Source organism: Montipora foliosa, chromosome 14, assembly GCF_036669935.1.
Source record: "Montipora foliosa isolate CH-2021 chromosome 14, ASM3666993v2, whole genome shotgun sequence".
Taxonomy (NCBI): domain Eukaryota; kingdom Metazoa; phylum Cnidaria; class Anthozoa; order Scleractinia; family Acroporidae; genus Montipora; species Montipora foliosa.
In genome coordinates this window covers 4,479,310-4,500,533 of record NC_090882.1, presented here as the reverse complement: position 1 = coordinate 4,500,533, position 21,224 = coordinate 4,479,310, and the positions used below count along the sequence as shown (strand labels likewise).

The window sequence follows — 21,224 nt, the reverse complement described above, 5'->3', positions numbered from 1 at the left end:
GTATGGCACCTTTTCAAACCGTAAAAGCAATTGGTTAATGTTGGACGTTCTGCAAAGGATAAGCGACTTCTGAGCGTGTGCAGGCGGTAATAAGTGCTCTTACAAGCGGTAAATTTTACCGGTTACCGCCTGATAAGGAGAACTCTGAATAAGTTTCTGTTACAAATAGCATGGGTCATTGAATTTGGAGACATGTTGGTTAAACTTAAAGGAAGGCAATGAAGGGTGTTGCTGTCGTTATTGTTTTTCTTCATACAGTACTTAGTAGTAACAAATCTGATCTGATTATGTGATTCATGACACATTGAGTGCCATTCACTCATACATACTTAAATACATGCATTACTTTAGGTGTGTTGTTTTCCATGAATTATTAGATACTTGTTGATAGATAGATACACTTGTATATTGTAACCTTTTGCAGCAACAGCTGAAATTACGTGTACAGGTCAGCAGTTAACCAAAAACATTAATCACAATGTGTAGACCAAAGCATACTTGTGGACATACTTGATAGTTACAAATTTTGCAAGGTAATCTGACAGCATTAGTTGGTACAGTTGTGGTTTTATTGCATACTGTAGTCCGAAGAAGAGTTGATTATTCTGCTACAAATTAAAGGAAGGCAGGATTACTCTGACTGACAAAATTCAAACAAGCAACCCCAACAAGCTCAACAAGCTCTTGACTAATGGATCCAATTCTTTGATGCAACAGTTGAAACTTAATGTATCCACCACCACTTGTCGTAATTGCATGGTCTGGATATCAATGACTTTTTTCAAGTTTCTTAAATCAATTCACTTTGCTATGACAAGTTTGTACTGTGAGGAGAATTTTTAATATCTTTTGCCATCAAGATACCGTGAGGAAGCAATGAGAAGTGCTAACTCGATTAACTATGTACCAGTAGTCATTCAATCAGTTCACCATTAAGCCAGTCATTCAGTCATTATTTTTTCAGTGAACCATTCACCCAGTAAGTCAGTTATTGAATCCTTATACAGTTTTAAATATCACCTCTAATAATGTAATTTTCTTTTTAGGAAAGCCAGAAGATGGAAAATGTGAAATTCCAAATGACTGGCTTTTTCCATTTTGCAAGGACAAAGTTATTGTAAGTCAACTCAAAATATATCTTCTTATTGAGAGTGTTATTCTTACAGAAACATTTTTGCATTTAGTTATCCATCTGGCCTCGGTTGTTCAAAAGGTGGATAATGCTATCCACTGGATAAATCACTATTCAGTGGATAAACACTAGCAAAACCAATTGAGTTATCCAGTGGATAGTGATTTATCTGCTGGATAGCGCTATCCATTGTTTGAACAACATTCCCTTCGTGGAATCACTCCAGAAACCCACTAGGAGATCAAGACATACATTAATGTGAACACTATATCCCACTCTCAGCTTGTACCAAGTTGTATAAATACAGTTTCCTACCACAAACAGTAGCCAAATTGGAACAGTTAACTCAATCTATTATCAACTTATCTACTAGCCCAGCAACCTTTCAAGACTCATATTATTGTTATTAATTCTTAACTGTTAGACCGGCCTGACACTGTGCAATATATCTTTGTGAGGTAGCACAATAAAAGTGAAGTAAGATGTCTGATGATTTGCTATCTATTGCGCCCTTGTAAGATCAATCCTCGAGTATGGATCACCAGTTTGGTCCGCTCTACCAGAGTATTTGAGTGATGTTGTTGAGGGCGTACAGAGGAAGGCCCTCCGAATAGTATTTCCTGGCCTGGCTTACAGCGAGGCTCTAGTCGCGTCTGGTCTCCAGACACTTGCCACGTGTCGTGGTCAGGCTTGCGTCAATTTTCTATGCGATGCTCACGCGCAAGAGCCACTATGCTCGGTGCTTACATCTACTGCATCGCAGACAAATTATCATGGTTACACGCTCAGGTCAGGAAACACTAATTTAATTAGACAAGCATGTAATACAAGGAGACCTTGTGAATTCGTAACATATAAGTATTCATAATATTATATATTCTAGTATTGACCCCATTTGTGTAATTCAGCCTTAGCTGCAAAACGGAAGGAAATAAACACAGTATCTATCTATCTATCTATCTATCTATCTATCTATCTATCCATTTTCCACTCAAACACTATGTCCCCATTTGACAACAACAACAACTACCACTACTACCACCACCACCACCACCACCACCACTACTACTACTACTACTACTACTACTACTACTACTACTACTACTACTACTACTACTACTACTACTACTACTACTACTACTACATACATTGTGTATTTTCGTATTTTTTTTTGTTTTAGTGGATGCAGGAACTATGGCATACAAATGTGCCGTGTTATGTTACACGTCACCATCTTAAACCTAAGAGTCTCTGCTCGATTCTAATTTATCTAAGTGAGGTACTGAAAATTTTTATCATTTGTAACTGTATATTTATAACTTGGATTTTAAGGCTGATTCCTTGACAAGCCTTGGGGGTGACCTTGCAGAGGTCTTCAATGCAAGGGGGCACAAAGGCTGCAAGTGAGGTAGCCTGGTCCTGCAGAGTGAATTGAGCAAGCACATTTTTTTGATTTGGAAAAAAGAAATTGGTTGTTTTTCATCCTAGCTTCACTGTAAGCAAAAATATGTTTCATGATGCCACTACGCAGCTAGGAAACAGAGAAACAAGAAAATAGGCAACTGTGATATCTAAACCTATTACTAACATTTTTGACGCCTCTAACAAACAAGGTTAACACTTTTGTTTAATAAAGGCGATGAATTTTAATAAAGTAAACTGTAGGCCTGTTACATTCTTACCTGTGCTTAACAATATATATGAGAGGCTGTTAGCTAAGCAGCTGCTTGATTTCGTCAGCTCTTATAGAAAGTTCTATCGTTGTGAGACAGCACTGCTGAGGTTGACTGAGGACTGGAGAAGCTTGTGCCAGAGAGGGGAACTGGTTGCTGTAGTGTCCATGGATCTATCTAAAGCATTCGATGTTGTTTGACTTCGTCTTAGGAAACATCTGGGCCTGGTTGTTCAAAAACTGATTAACGCTAATCCAAGATTAAAAATTAACCACGTAGTTTATTTCTCTACTCCCAAATGCAGTTCAAAGCTGATATTCCGCAAAACTTTACATTAGAAGGAGTCAGTCTTAAAACACAAAAATAAGCAAGAGAAAATTTCACCAAAAAGCTGAAAACAAGAAACAAAAGTTTACGCTAATCCTGGATTGAGTTAACCAGCTTTAACAACCGGGCCCAGGATTCTCGGGAAAACAAACTAACTGTTTCCCTCGGGACCATACATTAAGTGTATTATAGTTTGTGTGTGGTAATGGCACAGTTAGTTAGCAGTGGGCCCATCACGCAACCCTTATTCATGAATTCACTAGCTTCTCCATACAATGGTAAATGATTAGTTAGTGACATTCAACTGATGGCCATGTGTGTAATGGAATAGAGCTTGTTTAACAAAACTAGGACCTTCATATTAACGGCCAGAACTTACTTATTTCAATAAAAATTACAGTGATAGATAAGGAAGAAAGAGAAAATGACATCCATCCAGTAGATTTATAGATTACAGCTGGTGACACGATCAGGTCAGCAGTTCAATTACCAACTGTAGCAGTTCTTTTTCAACAAATGCTAAACTGTGTCTTTAAAATGGGCAACTGCGCCATCCAGAACAAGCCGTAAAATTTGAATATCACCATTTACAAATATAGGTTTCTTTATATTTTCGTCATCTTAACAATTTTTTTGTTGATTGTTTGTCGTACATATAAGTTACAAGATTCTTCAGGGAATTAACAATAAATGAATTTAGTCTCTAATCTCCCCGCAGGTTGAAAGGTTTTGTCCAGTGCTGCCGTGGCGACGGAAAAATACAACGAGAGAAGAAAAGGTTTGAAAAGTATAAGCAAGAAATATGTACCGCTCCAACCCTATGTACACTTTTCAACAGAGCTACTATAAAAACTAACAATGAAAAACCTTGTTTTATCAAACAAGTTGATAAAAGCCAATTAAGCAGCAGAAGAAAGATTTGTGAGCTGATGTTTTGAGTGTTTAACCCACACACTTTCAAACATTGTTATAAAACATTTGTTGGATCAACAATGTTGGGACGTTTAGCATGCATGTTTGATGACGTTTGTTCAACATTTTTTGTGGGAAGAATGTTTTGATTTTCATCAGGCATTTTCCCCAACATACACAAAAGTGACAAATGTTGAAGCATGTAGCCGCCCTTTTAATTTACTCGCCCTTTTAACAATGTTGTATTGCAAAGACCAATCAGAGGTAAGGGCCCAGTCTCCAATCTGAGAACCATGAGCAATTCAAAATGGCGGTGGTGACTAAAGTGCCTGTACTAAAGTGACGTGTTTCCAATAATGTCAAATGCGTATCCAACATTGTTAGAAGCGTTCTTCCAACAACGTTGCAACTTCCGGGTTTCCGGGGCTTCAGCCCGTCGTCGCTCTAACCTTCGACTATGATGACGATGATGCTAATGATGTGATGATGACGATAACGATGATGATGATGATGATGATGATGACAACGATGACCGTGACGGTGCCAATTACGACAATGGCGATGATGATTTCTGTTCCCCGCATCACTTACATAAATTCCTCAATTTTGCAAAATTTTTAGGTTGCTACAATGAGATATGAATTGGAAGGTTCGTTCATTGACACACTAACCAGTTTGAATCTGCGATGGATGCGAGATCGTATCACAAGAATGTGGCCTGAATGGGTCTCTGCAGCCAAGGAATTTGCAGGAGAAGGATCACTACGAAGGCAGCATCAAGCGAAAAAGGTAGCGTAGCTGCATATAACAAGATAAGTCAAGAAATATGAACCATGAAAACTTTTTTTCAGAAATGAAAAAGCCATTCATTTTGAAACAGGTTGCCTTAATTGTTACATGCTACTGACAGTAAAAACGCGTGTGCGCACTAATCGGTCTGTCAATGACGTAGTATGTCCGTCTCCACCGAAACAACCATGGCTGCAGCCAGGGTCTGAACACCAGACCTCTCGTCTAGCTTTGTTGAATCAAATGTTGATGATGGGTTGACATTGTTTGCCCACCCCACGTCGTTCAATATCGTTCAACAAAATCGAATGGATGTTGAAACAAATGTTAAAGCCATTTATCCTGGCCTTTAGTTTCAATGCTGTCTTTACCAGTTTATTTCCTGAGTGGTTAAAGATTTTAGAAGTTTATTTCCTGAGTGGTTAAAGATTTTAGAAGTTAAGCGAACTTGAACAATGATGACAATATCGTTTTCGTAGATCTTTATCCGTTCCTGAAATTGGAAAACGACGTTCTCCAACTCATTAATTATTCATGCAGCTCTTACCCAACCAGAGCAACGTATTCTGGTCAAGTGGATGGGTTTAGAAACCCAATGAAAAACGAGTGTTTGAAACGATTTCAATCACGGATGCAAATTTTCTTAATCTGCATATTGATGAAGCAACAAAAACATGTGGCGATAAACAACTTTATTAAATCACACATTTTACGAAACAAACTTTAAACCTAAATTATTTACTGCTAACATTGAATGTAACAGTACAGTTAGTAAACTACCCAAAACAGAAAAGGCCATTCTTTTTTTCTAAATTTAAATTCTCGCTCAACGGTGGCGACCTCGTGTTTTGGTTCACTTTCAAACTTGCTGTACACTTCCGACCTAAAATGGCACTGACGTTAGAAATTTTATCAGACTAGATGCACACGTTACCTCGGAATAGCTCTGGCCACGCACTTTTCCTCTTCTTCGCTAGTTTAGGAGGTCTAAATCTGCACTCTGTCATTTACTTTGCGAAGCAACGTGTTCGCTCAGAACTGACGAACAGCTAGGTAACAACGTGACATCAGTTGATGAATATTCAAAAATTGTCACAGCGCAGCAATTAGGTGATAGGATCATTCATATCATGCACATTTTTTTGAGGATCATGCACATTTCACGTCTCAAATATAATAGTTGAACTGAGAAAACTTATTCAAATGATAATTTAAACTAATTTTCTTTTGTCGGAGAAGTGATTTCAAAAACTCGTGCTTCGTGTTTCATCGGGGTTTCAAACACTCGAAAACGGTTTTCAGTTTTCTCGTGTTTGAAACCCCGATGAAACACTCGCACTCGTTTTTGAAATATTACTAAAAATGCTATGACCACCACGTTGTACAGCTTGAGAAAGTTGGAATAATTACGAAGCCTGCGTTGTTTCTTAAGCCCTGGCCAAACTATCGAACAAAGTTGGATTGAAGGCTCCAACTTTGCTCGATCCAACATTGTTCGACAGTTTGGCCGCCCATGTTGGAAGATGTTCGTCCAACATTTTTTGCTCGATCAAATGTTGGATAGAGTTTGCTTTTGATCAAACATTACAACCAACAATTCTGTTTGACACAGCAATGTTGTAGTGTTTTGCCGCTCTTCCAACAAAGTTGTGTCCTGAATCGAGTCACGTTCGTATTGCTAGCCAATCACGAATCGCTATCTTATTTTCAAGCCAAGGCTTCATGCATCATTTGCAACAGAGATGGCGGACAAGGAGCAAGGGAACGTTGTGGTTACATTGTTGATGAACAGCCAGAAACCTTGATCAGCGAATAGGAAGCAAGGCCATGTCTGTGGGACACTTTTAGCCTACCTAATCATTATCGCTGTTTGGAGATGTGTGGTTTAATAGCGTTTAAAATTCCTGCAAATTGATCCGAACTCATAATCATCATCCCCTAAGCGCGAATGTATCTTGCAAAGAATATACCCTTTTCTACACGTTTTCTTAATCATTCTTTGGTTTTTCCTTGTTTGAATACGTCCTTTCCGTCCTAAAACAACTTCCGTAGCATAACGCTTCGCCACATTTTCAAATTTTGCGCCAATTTAAACTTGAATTCGTCAAGCAATGTTGGATAGTGTTTTGCCACTACGTCAACATTTACATCCAACAATGTTGCATGTGGAATCCAACTTTGTTCGATAGTTTGGCCAGGGCTTTAATCTCCACAAAGGGCCCGAGAAAACGGGCTTTGTAAGAGGAGAGTATTTTGTACGCATCACGAGTCCGCATGATTCAAGATTTCAAATTTTGTTCATCAGATTTTCGTATTCCTTGGTACGTATGCTTTTCAACCGATGTGGCTCAACCGAGCATTCACTGGTGCGCCATTGGGAGAAATGGTGCAATGGAGTGACTTGTTAGCTTCTCTATACATCTTAGGCCACGATATAACAATTGCTGACAATCAAAGTACTTACATGAGGTATGTTACATTGACAAAAAACATTAATATACATATTTAGGCAAGCCTAAAAGTGGAGCCTATCAATTATTAGTTATTCGTGTTTGAGTTTTGAGATATTTCTATAAACTAGTATGCTTACCATACGACCAGTCCGGCCTGCTCATTGCTATGAATTAGTCTATTCTCCCATGCTCTCTCCAGCTCTTTTCGTCATTTTTTATCATCATTTGTATTATTCAGTCTGTATCGCCGTGCTCGTGCTTGCTTTTCTTCCGCTGCTCGTCACATCTCTCGGTGTTTGTCTCGGAATATTTCGCCTGTTTTTTCTTGCTCTCAGTCGCTTTCTTCACGTTGAGCTTCGCTAACTCGTCGCCCATTTAATGTTTTTTTTTTCATGTCAAAAAAATACTTAGCTTGTTTTTCGGTTATCTTCAAAACGTTTGGTTGTTTTACTAAAAGGCAATGTCATTTATGCATCACTTTGGCCATGAAACTTCCCGCCAAAAACGCGGGTTCCAGCCGTGCGACATTTTGGCTTACGGTGATGTCATTTTTTCGCATTGATGAGTTACCTTTTTGTATTAACCGAATGCGAATGTCTGTCATAGTTGTTACCCTTTTACATCAGTAGACAACAAGGCGTAGTGGACATAGCTGTAAATGTGTCTGTAGGACGAACCATTTTTTGTCATTTTTTAGGCATCTAACTGTACCGAAAGTGGCAGGATGTTCCGACGCCTTCTCACCAGAGTTCGACTTGATATTTACGGATTACAACGGAATTACATACTTACGGATGCACATTATTCCTAATTTGTCGCCTTATTTGTAAGTATGCTCATGATATCAGACAGTCCAGACAGACAGACAGACAGTCGAGAAAGACAGAGAGAGAGACTGTCCAGACAGACAGTTCAGACAGACAGAAAAACAGTCAGGCAAACGGAAGTGTAGGGTTTTCTTTGGTGGGTGGGGGGATGTCAAGTGTCCAAATATGCCAATATAGCATTTTGTTTCTCGATGCTGTTTGATTTGGTTATTTAGATGCCGAGTTCGAATTCTTGATTCATTTGGGACTGACGCAGAGTTCAATTATGGTGCATACAGCGGGCCATTACCGGGAGGAAAATCGATCTGGACCGTGGCGGACCTTAATCTGCGACAGTTTTTCACAATGTTTCGTAAGTGACTTTGTGAATGATGAAATTGAATGACCTTTGTTAAAGTGTGCAGTGATTGAACTCGCGGGAGAAACAAAAACTGCAGGCAGTGTATAAGTCAAATAAACTCGAGTTAATTCTAACCAAAAAGTTGAATTACAAGGAGAGTAATCAAAGCAGATTAACCCAAATAATTTTCAAGAATAACCTAGAAGCAAAGTAGAGAACTTATCAAGTCATCTCATGCATATCCCAGCCAGGGAATTGAAAGTATTTCTTAGGGATTTTCGGCAACAAGTCCAAAGTTGATGCAAACGACGCTGAAACAGAAATTTTGAGCCGGCGCTATTTCGTCCACCGTGTATAATTGAGGAGAAGTTTCCTTTAATCTTGAATCCCTAGCGGTTTTTAGGTAAAACCGGGAGATTGAAGTAAAACTCTTTTTTTTTTTCTAGCGCACAGTCCGGACAACTCATTCCTTGGTTTTGTGGTTAGTGGCCCTGTGCCTGAAGACGCAGAACGGCTGAAGAAGAAACCTATTGGACTTGTGTATGGAAAAAATGTTGAGTTTTGGCGGGTAAGAGTGAGGCGTATTATTCTGATTGAAAGAAATAGAGGATATTGCATGGTCGTGCGGGGATATGAATTTTATCGAGTCTCACGAGTGAGCGCAGCGAACGGCGAACAAGTGAGAGATACTATCAGCACGAGAAGGTAAAATTCGTATCCCCAAGCGGCCATGTAATGTTTTGTTTATTATATAGATATTGATGAAATGTCCAGAGTATAAACAATTTCCTTCAGCCATTTTCGAAATGGCGAATTAAGTAATAGGGGAGTCGGAATTGGTAATTTCACGTCGTAGATTTGCAGAAAACGTCAAAGAAATGTACAAAAATGAAAAATGCACGTGCAGAGCGTGCAAAGCGATTGTTTTTGCTCATTAAATATGCATAATTTGTGACGTTTTCGTTGCCGTCGTGTCGTAGATCTTAAACTCCCCACTAGCGCAGTTGGTAGAGCATTGCACCCGCACCACAAAGGTCATTGGTGCGAATCCTCTACTTGCACAAATCACATAATACAACTCTTTTACCCCCCCCCCCCCTCCCCCGCCCCCAATATTTTGCATAATCATTGTTTGCAACGTCCAGGGGACATAAAGATGTCTTAAGAGAAATCGAGAACAATGCCTATAATGCAATTTTTTTTGGCGCGTCCAAGATGTGCATTACTGGATTTTTGCAAGTAGAGAATACGTACTTATTGACTGAGTGGGAGGGTCGGACGGGAAAATATTTGGCCCGAGGTCATGGCGTACGGACCGAGCGCAGCGAGTTGACTGCCAAAATAATTTTTATCGTTGACTTTTATCCAAAGGCTATTTACTTTGAGTGTAAGCTATAGATTTCACGGTCCGCCATTACTCACGTTCCAAACTGGCCGATTGGACCTCAGAGGGTTGGATCTAGGGAAAAGTGACGTCATTTACTTTTTAGCTTTAAATTTCAGCGTGTAAACGCAGCTTATTATATATGCAAAACACGAGTTTAAAAGTCTGAAAGTCCGAAACTCCCGTGCTGCATCTTAATCCAGCCGCGTACACAGGCATACACCTTATTCCAAAATGGCCGCCATTTTAGTATTCTTTTGTTTCCTTGCGAATTGGCCCTTTTGGCTTCTTTTATTTAACCTTAAACGAGACCAAAAGGGCCAATTTGCAATCAAACAAAAGAATAGTAAAATAGCGGCCATTTTGGAAGATGTATTTGACGTCATTTTCTCCTCGATCCAGCTCTCTCAAGATTTTAAAGTTAGTAATAGCGGACCATTAAAAAGGAAAATTCTAGTTAAAATAAACATGTGTCTTTTTGAGATCAAGACTTAAAACTTCGATGAGTTACTGTTTAGTTAACATAGCTTTGAAATCAAAGAAAAATAAAATTGTTTTTTTGGTCGTAGTAGCACTTTAAAAATTTGCGAGGTTTCTTCGCATTCTAGATATGTTCTCGGAACAGAAATTAAATTGTTTTTGTACAGAAATGCTTCTTAGACCATTATAGTTTTGATTTCGAGTCATTTACACCTTGAGGGTACCGCTCAAGGTCTGCTCTGCAAGCAGTATGTTCTGAGTGAGTGAGTGAGTCAGTCAGTTTCAGTGAATTGCCAAATGTTAACAGAAGCTCATTGTCTTACTTGTTGCGTTTCAGGGCAAAAGGAAATACCTTGACACGTTGCATAAATATTTGGAGATACATGGAACGTTTTTCGGAGTAACAGTAAGTTTACTAGTAGAGTTGAAGCGCATTCTTAGAGAAGCAGATATAAAATACCACGAGTGCCGTCGCTTGCAAACCAGTACTGAGGAGGTGGAATGAGATGAGGCGCCATGACAACAAACCAATTTGTAGCTGTTGCTAGGCAACCTGAAGATCAATCATGTAACGAAAATATTACGCTCTGCTGATACATCAATATCGGAAAAAGGTCTCTTTTTTTCGTACCAAAAGGCATTTAGTGACGGTCTTTAATTTTCTTAAACAGGAGGAAGCCGTTAAGAGCAATGTGCCTGATTATGTTATCACCCATGGCATTCTTAGTAAACCAGATTTGGAAAAGCTATTAAAGGAAACCAAGGTTCGTTAGCTTTTGTTGTTATTCAAGGAGGATTGAGTTTATGGCACCCTAGTGGTTTTTGTATTGGGTGTTGAAAGCAACCTCACGCTTTCTTTGGGTTTTGTACCGCTTCCCTTGGTGATTGGCTTAGCATTCTTGTGCCAAATTTTCAGCGAATTAGAGTTAAATAGAAAACGAGGTATGATTAGCCCGCGTGTTTTCCCGCGCTTTTCGCCGGCTGCTTGCATTTACGTTGCTTTCTGTGGTTGGCTAATTTGATTTTCTACGCTTGTTTTTATTGGCCAAAGTTATCGATTTTGTTCGGGCGTTGTGGAATTAAATTGAACCCCTCTAGTAGTATGACGCTGTTGTAAACTACGAGCAGACTTCACCCGGAAAACTTTTCAAATTTATGTTAATGTTCCCTGAATTGGACTCAACGCCCTCTTTCTTGCGTCATATACAGAAAATTCGGTTTGATTGTACTATGTTCAGCCGGTTTAGATGGTGTGAACACTGTATAATCTTCGTTTTAATCGAGGCATTCAAATTCATTCAGGTATTCATTGGCCTTGGTTTCCCGTATGAAGGACCAGCACCACTTGAGGCCATTGCACAAGGATGTATTTTTCTCAACGCAAAGGTAACGATGTGAATAGCCCATTTCCAAGTTGCTGTTTGCCTCCGCTTCAAAGTAAGTCCTAGTGCACAACCATTCAAATGGAAATGAGTAGCGTATTTTCATGCAAATCAAACTCGTGCAACTTTGCGACGACGACTAGCGAGACAAGACTCGTTTTGAACCAGAGGCAAACGGCAACTGGGAAATGGCCTGATCTCTTTGTTTGGCTCCCAAAATAGGCTCTGTTAATATATTGGACGGCTCTCGAAAAACGAAAAGTAAATGACGAGTTTGTTTAATTGACAGAAACGAGGACTGCTTCGGTAAGGATAACGGCACAAAACAATGATATTCTTGGTTTAATGAGGAAAAATAATAGCCCATTTCCGAGTTCTGGCCTGCCTCATCTTCAAAGCGAGTATAAGTGCGCAGTTTTTGTTATGAAAATTAGTTTTCATTCATATGTAAAGTAGAACTAATTACCATTACAAAAACTTAGCACTTAGACTCGCTTTGAAGAGGAGGCAGACTATAACTCGGAAATGGCCTATTGTGCTGCACTCAGTTGAAGTACATTTCTTTGCATTGCTTTGCAAAAAACAAGGTGAAAAAACCTGATAAACGGTTTGACCCCAACTTCAAGTCTCTTCGTATCAGGTGCCGAGATCATTGTATTGTTTGAGTTAGGCTCTGTCAGGTGATCTGGTGACGTAATTCGGAGGACTGGGGAGAAAAATTTTAACGCCGTATCCCACAACCGCGCGCGGCCATATTGTCGAATTCAACATGGCAGAGGCAAGGTTAGATCTCGTCGGTTCTACTTGAATATTCATTTAGTAACAGGAAATGTAGGAGACACGGAATGATCTGTTGAGTTTTGGCGATGGAAATACTTCAGGGAGTTTGGAAACAACACCTAAGGCCGCGCACGGTTGTGGGGTACGGCGTTAAGATTTTTCTTCCCAGTCCTTCAAATTACGTCACCAGATCACCTGGTGTTTTCATGGAGGTGAGATCGAAAAAGAGCTCCCGTTTACATGCAATCTTACCACCCTGGAGGTCCCGGAGTGACCTTTCTCAAGGCTAATGCGTGGTCGCCAAGTACATAAACCGGCAAAATGGCGAACGAAGGACGCATTTTGGCGGTTAATGCTTTTCTACTCTCACTAGCTACTCTTGCTTCAACTTTTCAGAGCTGTGGCTTCTTATTATCACTTTTAATGCTACCAAGCCTCCGCCTAAAGCAGTATATTGTGACACGAGCCGACCCCGCGTTGGGGGTTACCCCACCTTCAAGCGTTTACATGGCAAAACGCGACCCCGGATGGGCGGGTTACCGCACCTCTAATGTAAACGCGAGGCAGAAAAAATAAGAGTTTGTATGGACAAGCGGGTAACCCCACCACCACGTAAACGCAATTGTTTCCGTTTCATTTGAAACAGTGACTTTGCGTAAAATAACAAGTATATTACCAGAGTAAGAAACTGTGAATTGATTTTTTTTGGCAGTTTGATCCACCTCACAATCGAGTTAACACGGAATTCTTTAAGGGAAAGCCGACATTAAGAGAGGTAATTCATAACAACAGGACAACTCTAACATAGTCAAAATGGCCGCGCCCGGGAAATTTGAGAGTCAAAATGAATGGCAAATAAATTCTAAAGGGCCATGCAAGGGCAACCCTCGATACCATGATGATATTTGCCATTCCAAAGTTTCTCTCGTAATGGCGCTGGCATGATCAGTTGAGAGTTACACTTGGCCGTTTGTGACGTGGCCTTTGCGCAATCCGATCTTATAGCTCTTTCTAGAATGACTAGCGGCACATATGAGATAGGTGAAGTGTTACTGAGGCTCATTGTGTTTTAGCTACGGCGCATGCACTAACGAGGGCCAACGAGCCCGCAACAGCTGTCTGTGTCATTCTCGTCACGAGAGCCTTGGATCGACCCAAGGCTCTTGGAAACGGAAAACATGCGCCGTAGGGTTCTTATATCCAAAACTTGGCTATTTGAACCTTACGGCGCCTGCTCACTCCTCGTGGAAACATGAATGCACCAATTAGAGACGATTTTGATTGTTCTTCACGAAAACCAACGACAAGACACTTTGTTTCAGGGTTCCCCAGAGCTCTTCTCTCCCTCAGTCAAGAGAAGAGCTCTGGGGTCGAGAATGCTGTCTGTGTCTGTTTTCTAGTTTGAGCGCTGATCATGCTACAGTAGGTTTGGCCGACCGTAGTTCCATTTTGAAGAGAATGCCGTTGTGAGCGTCGATGATCTGTCCTAACAGTGGTGTGTTTATGTTTATCACTGGTCGTGTTGATCCAACGTAATGCATAGATCGTTACAGGGCATTGCAGTTTTTATAAATTAATTTATAAATTGATGTTCATATTCATAATAGTTAAAGTCGGACCTGATTCCACTCTCCGAGACATACTGAACCTTTACGAAACCATGTGAGTTTCTTTTCAACAAGGAAAAATCTACAGAGGAATAATCTTTGGCGCTCTTTGCCAACAGTGCATTAGTAGCCTAATCTAGATATTCTTGAAGCGAATGAGATTCAAAATAGTGAGTTCAATGTGTCAAAGTGTTTATAGAGCGGTTTTCAATTGAGTGTTGAAAGTAATTAGCGAATAGGCCATTTCCGAGTTCATGTCTACCTCCTCTTCAAGACGAGTCTAAGTGCGAAGTTTTTGTTATGAAAATTAGGTTTCATTCATATGTAAAGTAGAACTAATTACCATCACAAAAACTTCGCACGTAGACTCGCTTTGAAGAGGAGGCAGACATGAACTCGGAAATGGCCTATTGCTTTGGTTTTGCAATTACTTCACTCAGTGATTCAAAGTTCTCACCCCACTTTTTCAACCAATCAGGAGGGAAACCAAAACCAATCGTGGCTCGCGCGTGAACATTTTCCCGCGCATTGTGTCGACTACGTGTAATTACTTCGAGTTTTGATTGGTCTACTGGATTGTCTCTGTCCTTTTTGATTAGCCAAAGTAATTACTTTGGTTTTGGTTTTATGACACTCGATTGAAACTCGCTCTATTGCCTTGCAGTCGTTTCATATTCCTTATTTGTTGACAGCTTACATCCCAGCATCCTTATGCAGAGATGTTCATTGGAGAACCACATGTGAAAACAATCGACATTGAAAATCTTACTCTTGTGGAGAGCACGGTCAAAAGCATTCTGAATACATCGGTAGGTAACACAGATGCATTCATTGGTTCCGAATAGTTCGGATGCCTTACGACTGAGTGATCGGAGACTCACGGAAGAGTAGCTATTAAATCAAAACGTCAGAAGGTTATAGTTGTCTGGGCTCGGAGCTTTTCCTGGCGTTTTGGGGACCCTCAAGCCCTATACTACATTCTCTTAAATGTATTAAGCTGCATTACTGCTTGTAATTATGCTTGCGCCAGTGGCTTTAGTGTCAAATGCAGGCCATTCAATTCCATTCAGGTTTCTTAGTTCGCATCCATTGTTTTCTTGTTCCGATAAAGCGTTTCCTTTTGTTGCTTCGTGAATTCCAGTGCCAATAATTGGTTTCTCTGCGTTTCGAGCGTGGTGTTGGGGACACAAAGTTGTGTTTCCTGTAGCTTCTGTGTCCTCAGAAATAAACAGTTCAGGCGGGGAGACTGTCACCTGCTAATACTGGTTCTTGGAGGGCATCCCGAAACCAGTTCATGTTATGGCCTCGGCACGAATGCGAGACCACACATTTAGGAACAAATATAGACCTAATCGGCAAACTCAATGTCGTACCTAATTCAAATCTCCCGATTTTGTGTGTATTGTATCTGCATTATAAAGTAGCATTCACATTTAAATAATATGGAAATACCTGGAACAAAACGTGTTATTCCCAAAGGGTTTAGATTGGGCACAACATTGAGTTAGCCGATAGGACTATTGCAACTAACTTGGACAAGATCCTATAGCTCCAGTTTGCAAGAGAGATAATTTGCTTTTGGGCTTCAAATGCTCCTTGGAACCTCGTTTCTTGATTGAAGGCGTTCAGTGAAAGTATTACATTATTCTTTCGCATTTTTGTCTTAGGTGAAGCCTTATTTACCCCTCGAGTGGACTCCCAAGGGAATGTTAGAACGTGTCAATGCTTTTACTGAGTACTTCGTGAGTTGACTGTACAATTTCTTCATTATATGAAATTCAATATCCTATTTTCCAGTTTTAGAGCAGCGTTGTTCCTCTCACCAGATATGTCCAGAAATGCAGGCAATAGCCATTTCCAGTTCATGTCTGTCTCCTCTTCAAAGCGAGTCTAAGTGCGATGTTTTTGTGATAGTAATTAGTTCTACAAATGAATAAAAAGTAATTTTCATAAGAAAAACTCCGTGCGTAGACTCGCTTTGAAGAGGAGGCAGGCATGAACTCGGAAATGGCCTGTAGGATGAACGCGGATTTCAATAAGCGTCACGAAGTGTCCACTTGCTCCTCTCGCGTTTGGGAATACACACAATCCACGTCACAGAGTGTCTCCCAAAACGGTACTGCTTTTACTCGCGAACAAATTGACCTGATGCCAACTGAGCGGCCTCATAGCTCAGTTGGTACAGCATTGCAATGGTATCGCATAGGTCATGGGTTCGAATTCCTTTGGAGCCACCTGAAAAGAAAGACAATAGATGGTTTTCGGGCCCGAAAAGTCATGTGTGAAACTGCCAACCACTTGTTTTGGAAACCTGAGCTTTTAACATCTTTTTAAGATAACAACGAGATAAATTACTGTGAAGTCTGACCACTTAAATCCTCTCTGTTCTTGAGATACAAAGGGAATTGTGACACCCGAAAATGGCCCGTAAAGTTTCGGGACGTTCGAGAAACGGGCCCCTGACGTCACGGCAGCCATGTTGGTGTACAGGGCCCGGTTGTTCAAAAGCCAAGTAACGCTAATCCCAGATTGAAAATTAACCAAGGGGTTAATTTCACTACTCCCAAATGCTGTTCAACGCTGATATTCGGCAAAACTTTACATTAGAAGAAGTCAATCTTGAGCAACAAAAATAAACAAAAGAAACTTTGACTAAAAAGTTGAAAACATGATAGAAAAGTTTACGCTAATCCTGGATTAAGTTCATCCGCTTTCGAACAACCGGGCCCAGAACAATAGAGGTAAAAGTCTTTTGGGAATTTGACTCTATTATAATGCAAAACATGTGACATAATTTGCTATTGTTTTGTACACAAACATGGCCGTCTCAACACGTGATTGAAAACCATCTATTGCGCTTATATTGTCCAGGTAAAGTGCGAGGATTACTTCTACCTTTCAACTGCTTTTAATACCCTCACCAAAAAAACCGCTAACCCTCTTCAGTACACTTACCTTATTGGGAGGAAACAGATAGCAATTCTCGGTTTTCACATGACGTCACGACCGCCATGTTGGTGCCCTATACAAAGAAAAGGCGGCCATGTTGGTGCCCCGACCAAATTCTCCGGGAATTGAACTCTATTATTATGCAAACGCTTCCTTTTGTTTTCGTTGAAAAACATGCCTGTTGATCACGTGAGTGAAAACCAACAATAGGACAAAAGCATGATGACGTCAGTTGACTACAAGTACCAGAACCCTTCAGTTTTAGCTTGTCTCATGCTAATTAGAGCTATTGTTGTTTTTACCCCGCTGGGAATACAAAATTTAAATAAGAAAAGAAAAACAAACCTTAATTCTGGTAGTTGTAGTCAAATGACGCTATCGTGAAAATTGCCTATTACGTTTATAAAATGCAGCTTTAACGTAAACTTGAATTTAAGTGCTGTGAGATATCTTGAGGAGAACGTGTAAAAAGCATTTTTCATCCTAAGGGTTTTTCGGATTTCAAAATTTTCTCCGCAAGACCGGGGTTGCCTGATAAAGGGCCCTGCCTCTAGTTCCCTCCTCAAGCCACTCTCCCTGTTGAAAATACGATCCGCCTTCCCGGAGAGCCGCTCGTAGACTCATTTAAACAACGTCAGAACGTGCTTGTGTAAATGAAATGTGGGTTCATGTTAAATTTACGATCTCTTTGCTGTAGAACTTTTGTGAACACGTTGAAAGATGGCCTCCGCTTTCCGAGATGAAACTGTTAATGGGAGAAACTGGCAAGTCTTGCGTCCAAGTCTGCAAAATGTCAGGTAAGCCATTGCGGTTTAGAATGCAAGTTGAGAATGTAATAAGTTGAAGGAATGTAGTAGAATGTTATAAGGAAGATGGAAGATCGCTTTTGCATATGCAACCGGCCGCTGTTGACAGTAGGGAGCTTTAGCAACGACAGCGGCGACGGCAACGGGAACGTCACAAATTTGCATATTTAGTAGGGGAAAACAATAGTTTTGCACGCCCTGCACGTGTGTTTTTCAATTTTGTCCATTTCTTTGCCGTCGTCAGCAAAACAACAACGTGAAATAGCCAAATTTGAGGTTTTATGTAGGACGTCAGCACTTGAGGATAAATTTTGATTTTCTCCCCTAAATTAAGCGCCGCTCATAACGGTTTCATTCCTGACGTACTGCTACAACTTTGTCATATGAAAAAGCTTGGAATAGTCTCGAAGTGATCGCAATAACGCGAATTTATGTTTTTAGATGACGTTCTCGTTACCGTTACCGTCGTCGTTGCTAAAGCTCCCCACTATCTTCAATTAATTTCTCTAAGAAGTTTAGCTCATCTTGATTAAATGAGAGCGGGTGCGCATGGCGGCTTTTTGAATGTTATATATTACGACTACTTATGGTAATAAGCCAGACGTCTGTCGGTGTATATAACCTTGATACCAAGTTGAAACTTGTAAACAATAATCAAAATCAATGGTGAGATTTAGTGAGTCACAATAAAAAGAACACATCTTAGCATGACATTTACCTTTTTCAAGGACGGTGCCTACTATTGTTACTGCGCATACGTTCTGCGCATCTCGAGATACTCGGATTTCCTATCGGTGATGGATACTAATACAGGGATATTTTTGCGCGGTTTAAAACTATCCGGAGAAAGTACATCTTAGTAAGTACTCTTGGTATCCAAAAAGAAAATTAGGGGTAACCATGCATTTTTGAGAGATAATTAAGCTTCAATTTGAGAAAGAACTTCATACATTGCTTTGTATTTTAAAGCTTTTTACAAATATTATTCATCAATTATCTTTAAAAAATGCGTGGTTACCCCCAATTTCTTTTTGGATTTCAATAACACTTGTTAAGATCTCCATTTCCTGCATAATCACACATCGGGGAAATAATATCTTTAATTAGTAGGCACCGTCCTTAAACAGACTCAATGGCATCTAGCCAAGAAAGAGCATTGGTTTTTGATGACTGTGTGAAATCGGGGGAAAAACTCTCGGAGCAGTTTGAGGAACCAACAAACGCATCGCACGTGTAGCGTCGAGTTCGGGAATCGAACCGGAAACACCTGGGTTGACGTCGAAACGTCTTTCCACTGCTTGAACCCTGCTCTCCAGTACTGCGCCAACCCTATTCCCCAATACTGCGCCAAGCCTACTCCCATATTGGTTAGCCAGATAGAAGAATTGCTTTGTCCACTTAAGTTTATTAGAATAGCATTATTTTCTTGTGATTTCAGACCTCCTTTGCGAATCTTCGTACTTTGTTGATATCAACGACGTGGACAACTTAGAAAAGTAAGTTTCTTTTGGCGTTAGCTTCGGTTGTAGTTTGATTTAAGTTGTTTTCAAACCAATTAAAGACAGTCCTGAAAAATATGACGTTTTGTGACTGGGAAAGAAGTCTTGTGATCACAAGACGAACGCCTCGTTGTTTTGAGCATTTAGGCAACGGCAACTCGACTGCAGTTGCTAAGGTACTGGATTCCACTCAGGCGAAAGTCTTAACACTAGAGTATAAATAAAAAAAGAAGATTTTAAATGAAAGTGAATTTCTTTTCGGTGAAAGTTTTGTAAATTCCTTCATCTCCCAGAAGGCGACAAAACCAATCGAATCTGTCCGTTTAGACGGAACTAGAGTAAAATACTCAGGTTTTAATTGCGTTGTCCGATTGGGTTAAGTTGAGAGAAAAAAGCATTATGATCTACATCTATGGACAGTGGTAAGTTAAAGCTTGCAGCTTGTAGAGTCGTGTGTAGATTTAAAAAAAACCCTGCAGTTCGAGTCAGCAACATTATAGCATTTGAGGAACCAACTGGAAGGAGGCAAACACTTTGCTAGACTCGCGAGTGGGTGGAGTTGCATTCGGAATCGCTCGTGACAAATACGGCTGTGGGTGGTCGGAGTAGATTTCGAATGCCGGGTCACCTTAATTGCGCTGTCCATCCATTGCAAAATGCCGTCTCCGATGTTGCGTTTTTCGCCTGCCGCTGGAGACTCGGTAAAGCGGCTATTGCAAATGGGTTTTTTGGTCACCCATGAGAGTCAACAGGACATTTTTGTTTCAGGCTTGGAGTAAAATGCGGTTCGGTCCAGAGCGAGAAATCTTTGATGGCCCCTTCTTACAACCCTTCGACGCAATCGTGCACGTTGCAGAGTCATCCTCTTCTTTTCAGCTGCGTCAGAGGGGATCCCGGCGTCAAGCGGCTTTGCCCGTGCAGAGACTTCCAGAGTCAACAGGTCGCCTTTTGCAAGCAATGTCACTAAGGAACAGAGCTTCAGTCGAGGGGGTCCAAAGAATGGTGTTCCTGTGGATTTGTTCCTTGGTATCCATGTGATTCCAGGGGTCCTAGGATTATGGAACTTCTTCCCTATCGACTGGTATGGGTCCTTGGGGTCAGTGGGAACTGTTGTTGGAGGGCCTGTGATCTTGAAGCCGTCGCACCTGGTGATATCGGCTGAACATCCCCTTGGGAAATTCTTCTGTCTCTCGGGACATTATCCCGACGGTTGCCTTGTAATTTGGAACAGGTGCTTACGCTGGTCAGTGGGAAAGTGATGTTCCTGAGGATACGGACTTTTATAAAACATCATGAATTTAGAGCAAGTCCGTCAATCTTTGCGAGTAACTTTCAAAGAGCCACATGAAGAGCAACATTTGCGATGTTGCAAGTAAGCGGTCACCGGGGATAGCCTTTTCTCAACAATGTCGATCGAGAAAAAAAAGAAAACATTGCTAATGACAACAGGAGCTTAGATAATAGGTGAGCTTCTCAAGGTAACGAAGATGAAGCTAGAAAAAAAATAAAGATGCTAACTTTGTCAGATGTTGCTGCGGAGGACAAGTTTGTTACTAATGTTATGAGAACAAGATTATTTCAAGTATGGCATCTCGCTTTACATTATTTGTTTGGTGATACAATCTTTATTTATAATTTCAGTTCCAGCGCTTTTACGCAAAACCAGATTATGGTAAAAGAGCGACGGTCGTGAAATTGAAACAGTATCTGCATTGAGAAATAAAGAAATCAGTTTTATCGTGTCGAATAATTGTCCGCATTGAACCGTTTATGTCGCGTAAGTGACATCGACAGCGCAAAAGGAGTTTTTAAGCTATGCACGTGAACTCCATGCAACGAAGGATAACGCAGCCTTCACCCTTGATGTCCGAAGGGAGTCAAACA

The 21,224-nt window shown here is 40.5% G+C and overlaps 1 protein-coding gene across 1 annotated transcript in view; it reads left to right on the top strand.

Moving 5' to 3' along the window:
- LOC137985291 (alpha-1,6-mannosylglycoprotein 6-beta-N-acetylglucosaminyltransferase A-like) overlaps nt 1-20,867 on the top strand; it is a 25,045-nt gene extending 4,178 nt beyond the window's left edge. Inside the window, exons 4-20 of the mRNA XM_068832861.1 lie at nt 1,047-1,117; nt 2,313-2,411; nt 3,851-3,910; nt 4,666-4,833; nt 7,139-7,302; nt 7,984-8,112; nt 8,329-8,465; nt 8,900-9,021; nt 10,655-10,723; nt 10,989-11,081; nt 11,620-11,703; nt 13,192-13,254; nt 14,779-14,895; nt 15,754-15,828; nt 17,733-17,832; nt 19,280-19,337; nt 20,109-20,867. Of these exons, the coding sequence (XP_068688962.1) occupies nt 1,047-1,117; nt 2,313-2,411; nt 3,851-3,910; nt 4,666-4,833; nt 7,139-7,302; nt 7,984-8,112; nt 8,329-8,465; nt 8,900-9,021; nt 10,655-10,723; nt 10,989-11,081; nt 11,620-11,703; nt 13,192-13,254; nt 14,779-14,895; nt 15,754-15,828; nt 17,733-17,832; nt 19,280-19,337; nt 20,109-20,307 (1,808 nt within the window). The 3' untranslated portion in view covers nt 20,308-20,867. The remainder of the gene's footprint in view (nt 1-1,046; nt 1,118-2,312; nt 2,412-3,850; nt 3,911-4,665; nt 4,834-7,138; nt 7,303-7,983; nt 8,113-8,328; nt 8,466-8,899; nt 9,022-10,654; nt 10,724-10,988; nt 11,082-11,619; nt 11,704-13,191; nt 13,255-14,778; nt 14,896-15,753; nt 15,829-17,732; nt 17,833-19,279; nt 19,338-20,108) is intronic.
- The last annotated feature ends 357 nt before the right edge of the window (nt 20,868-21,224 follow it).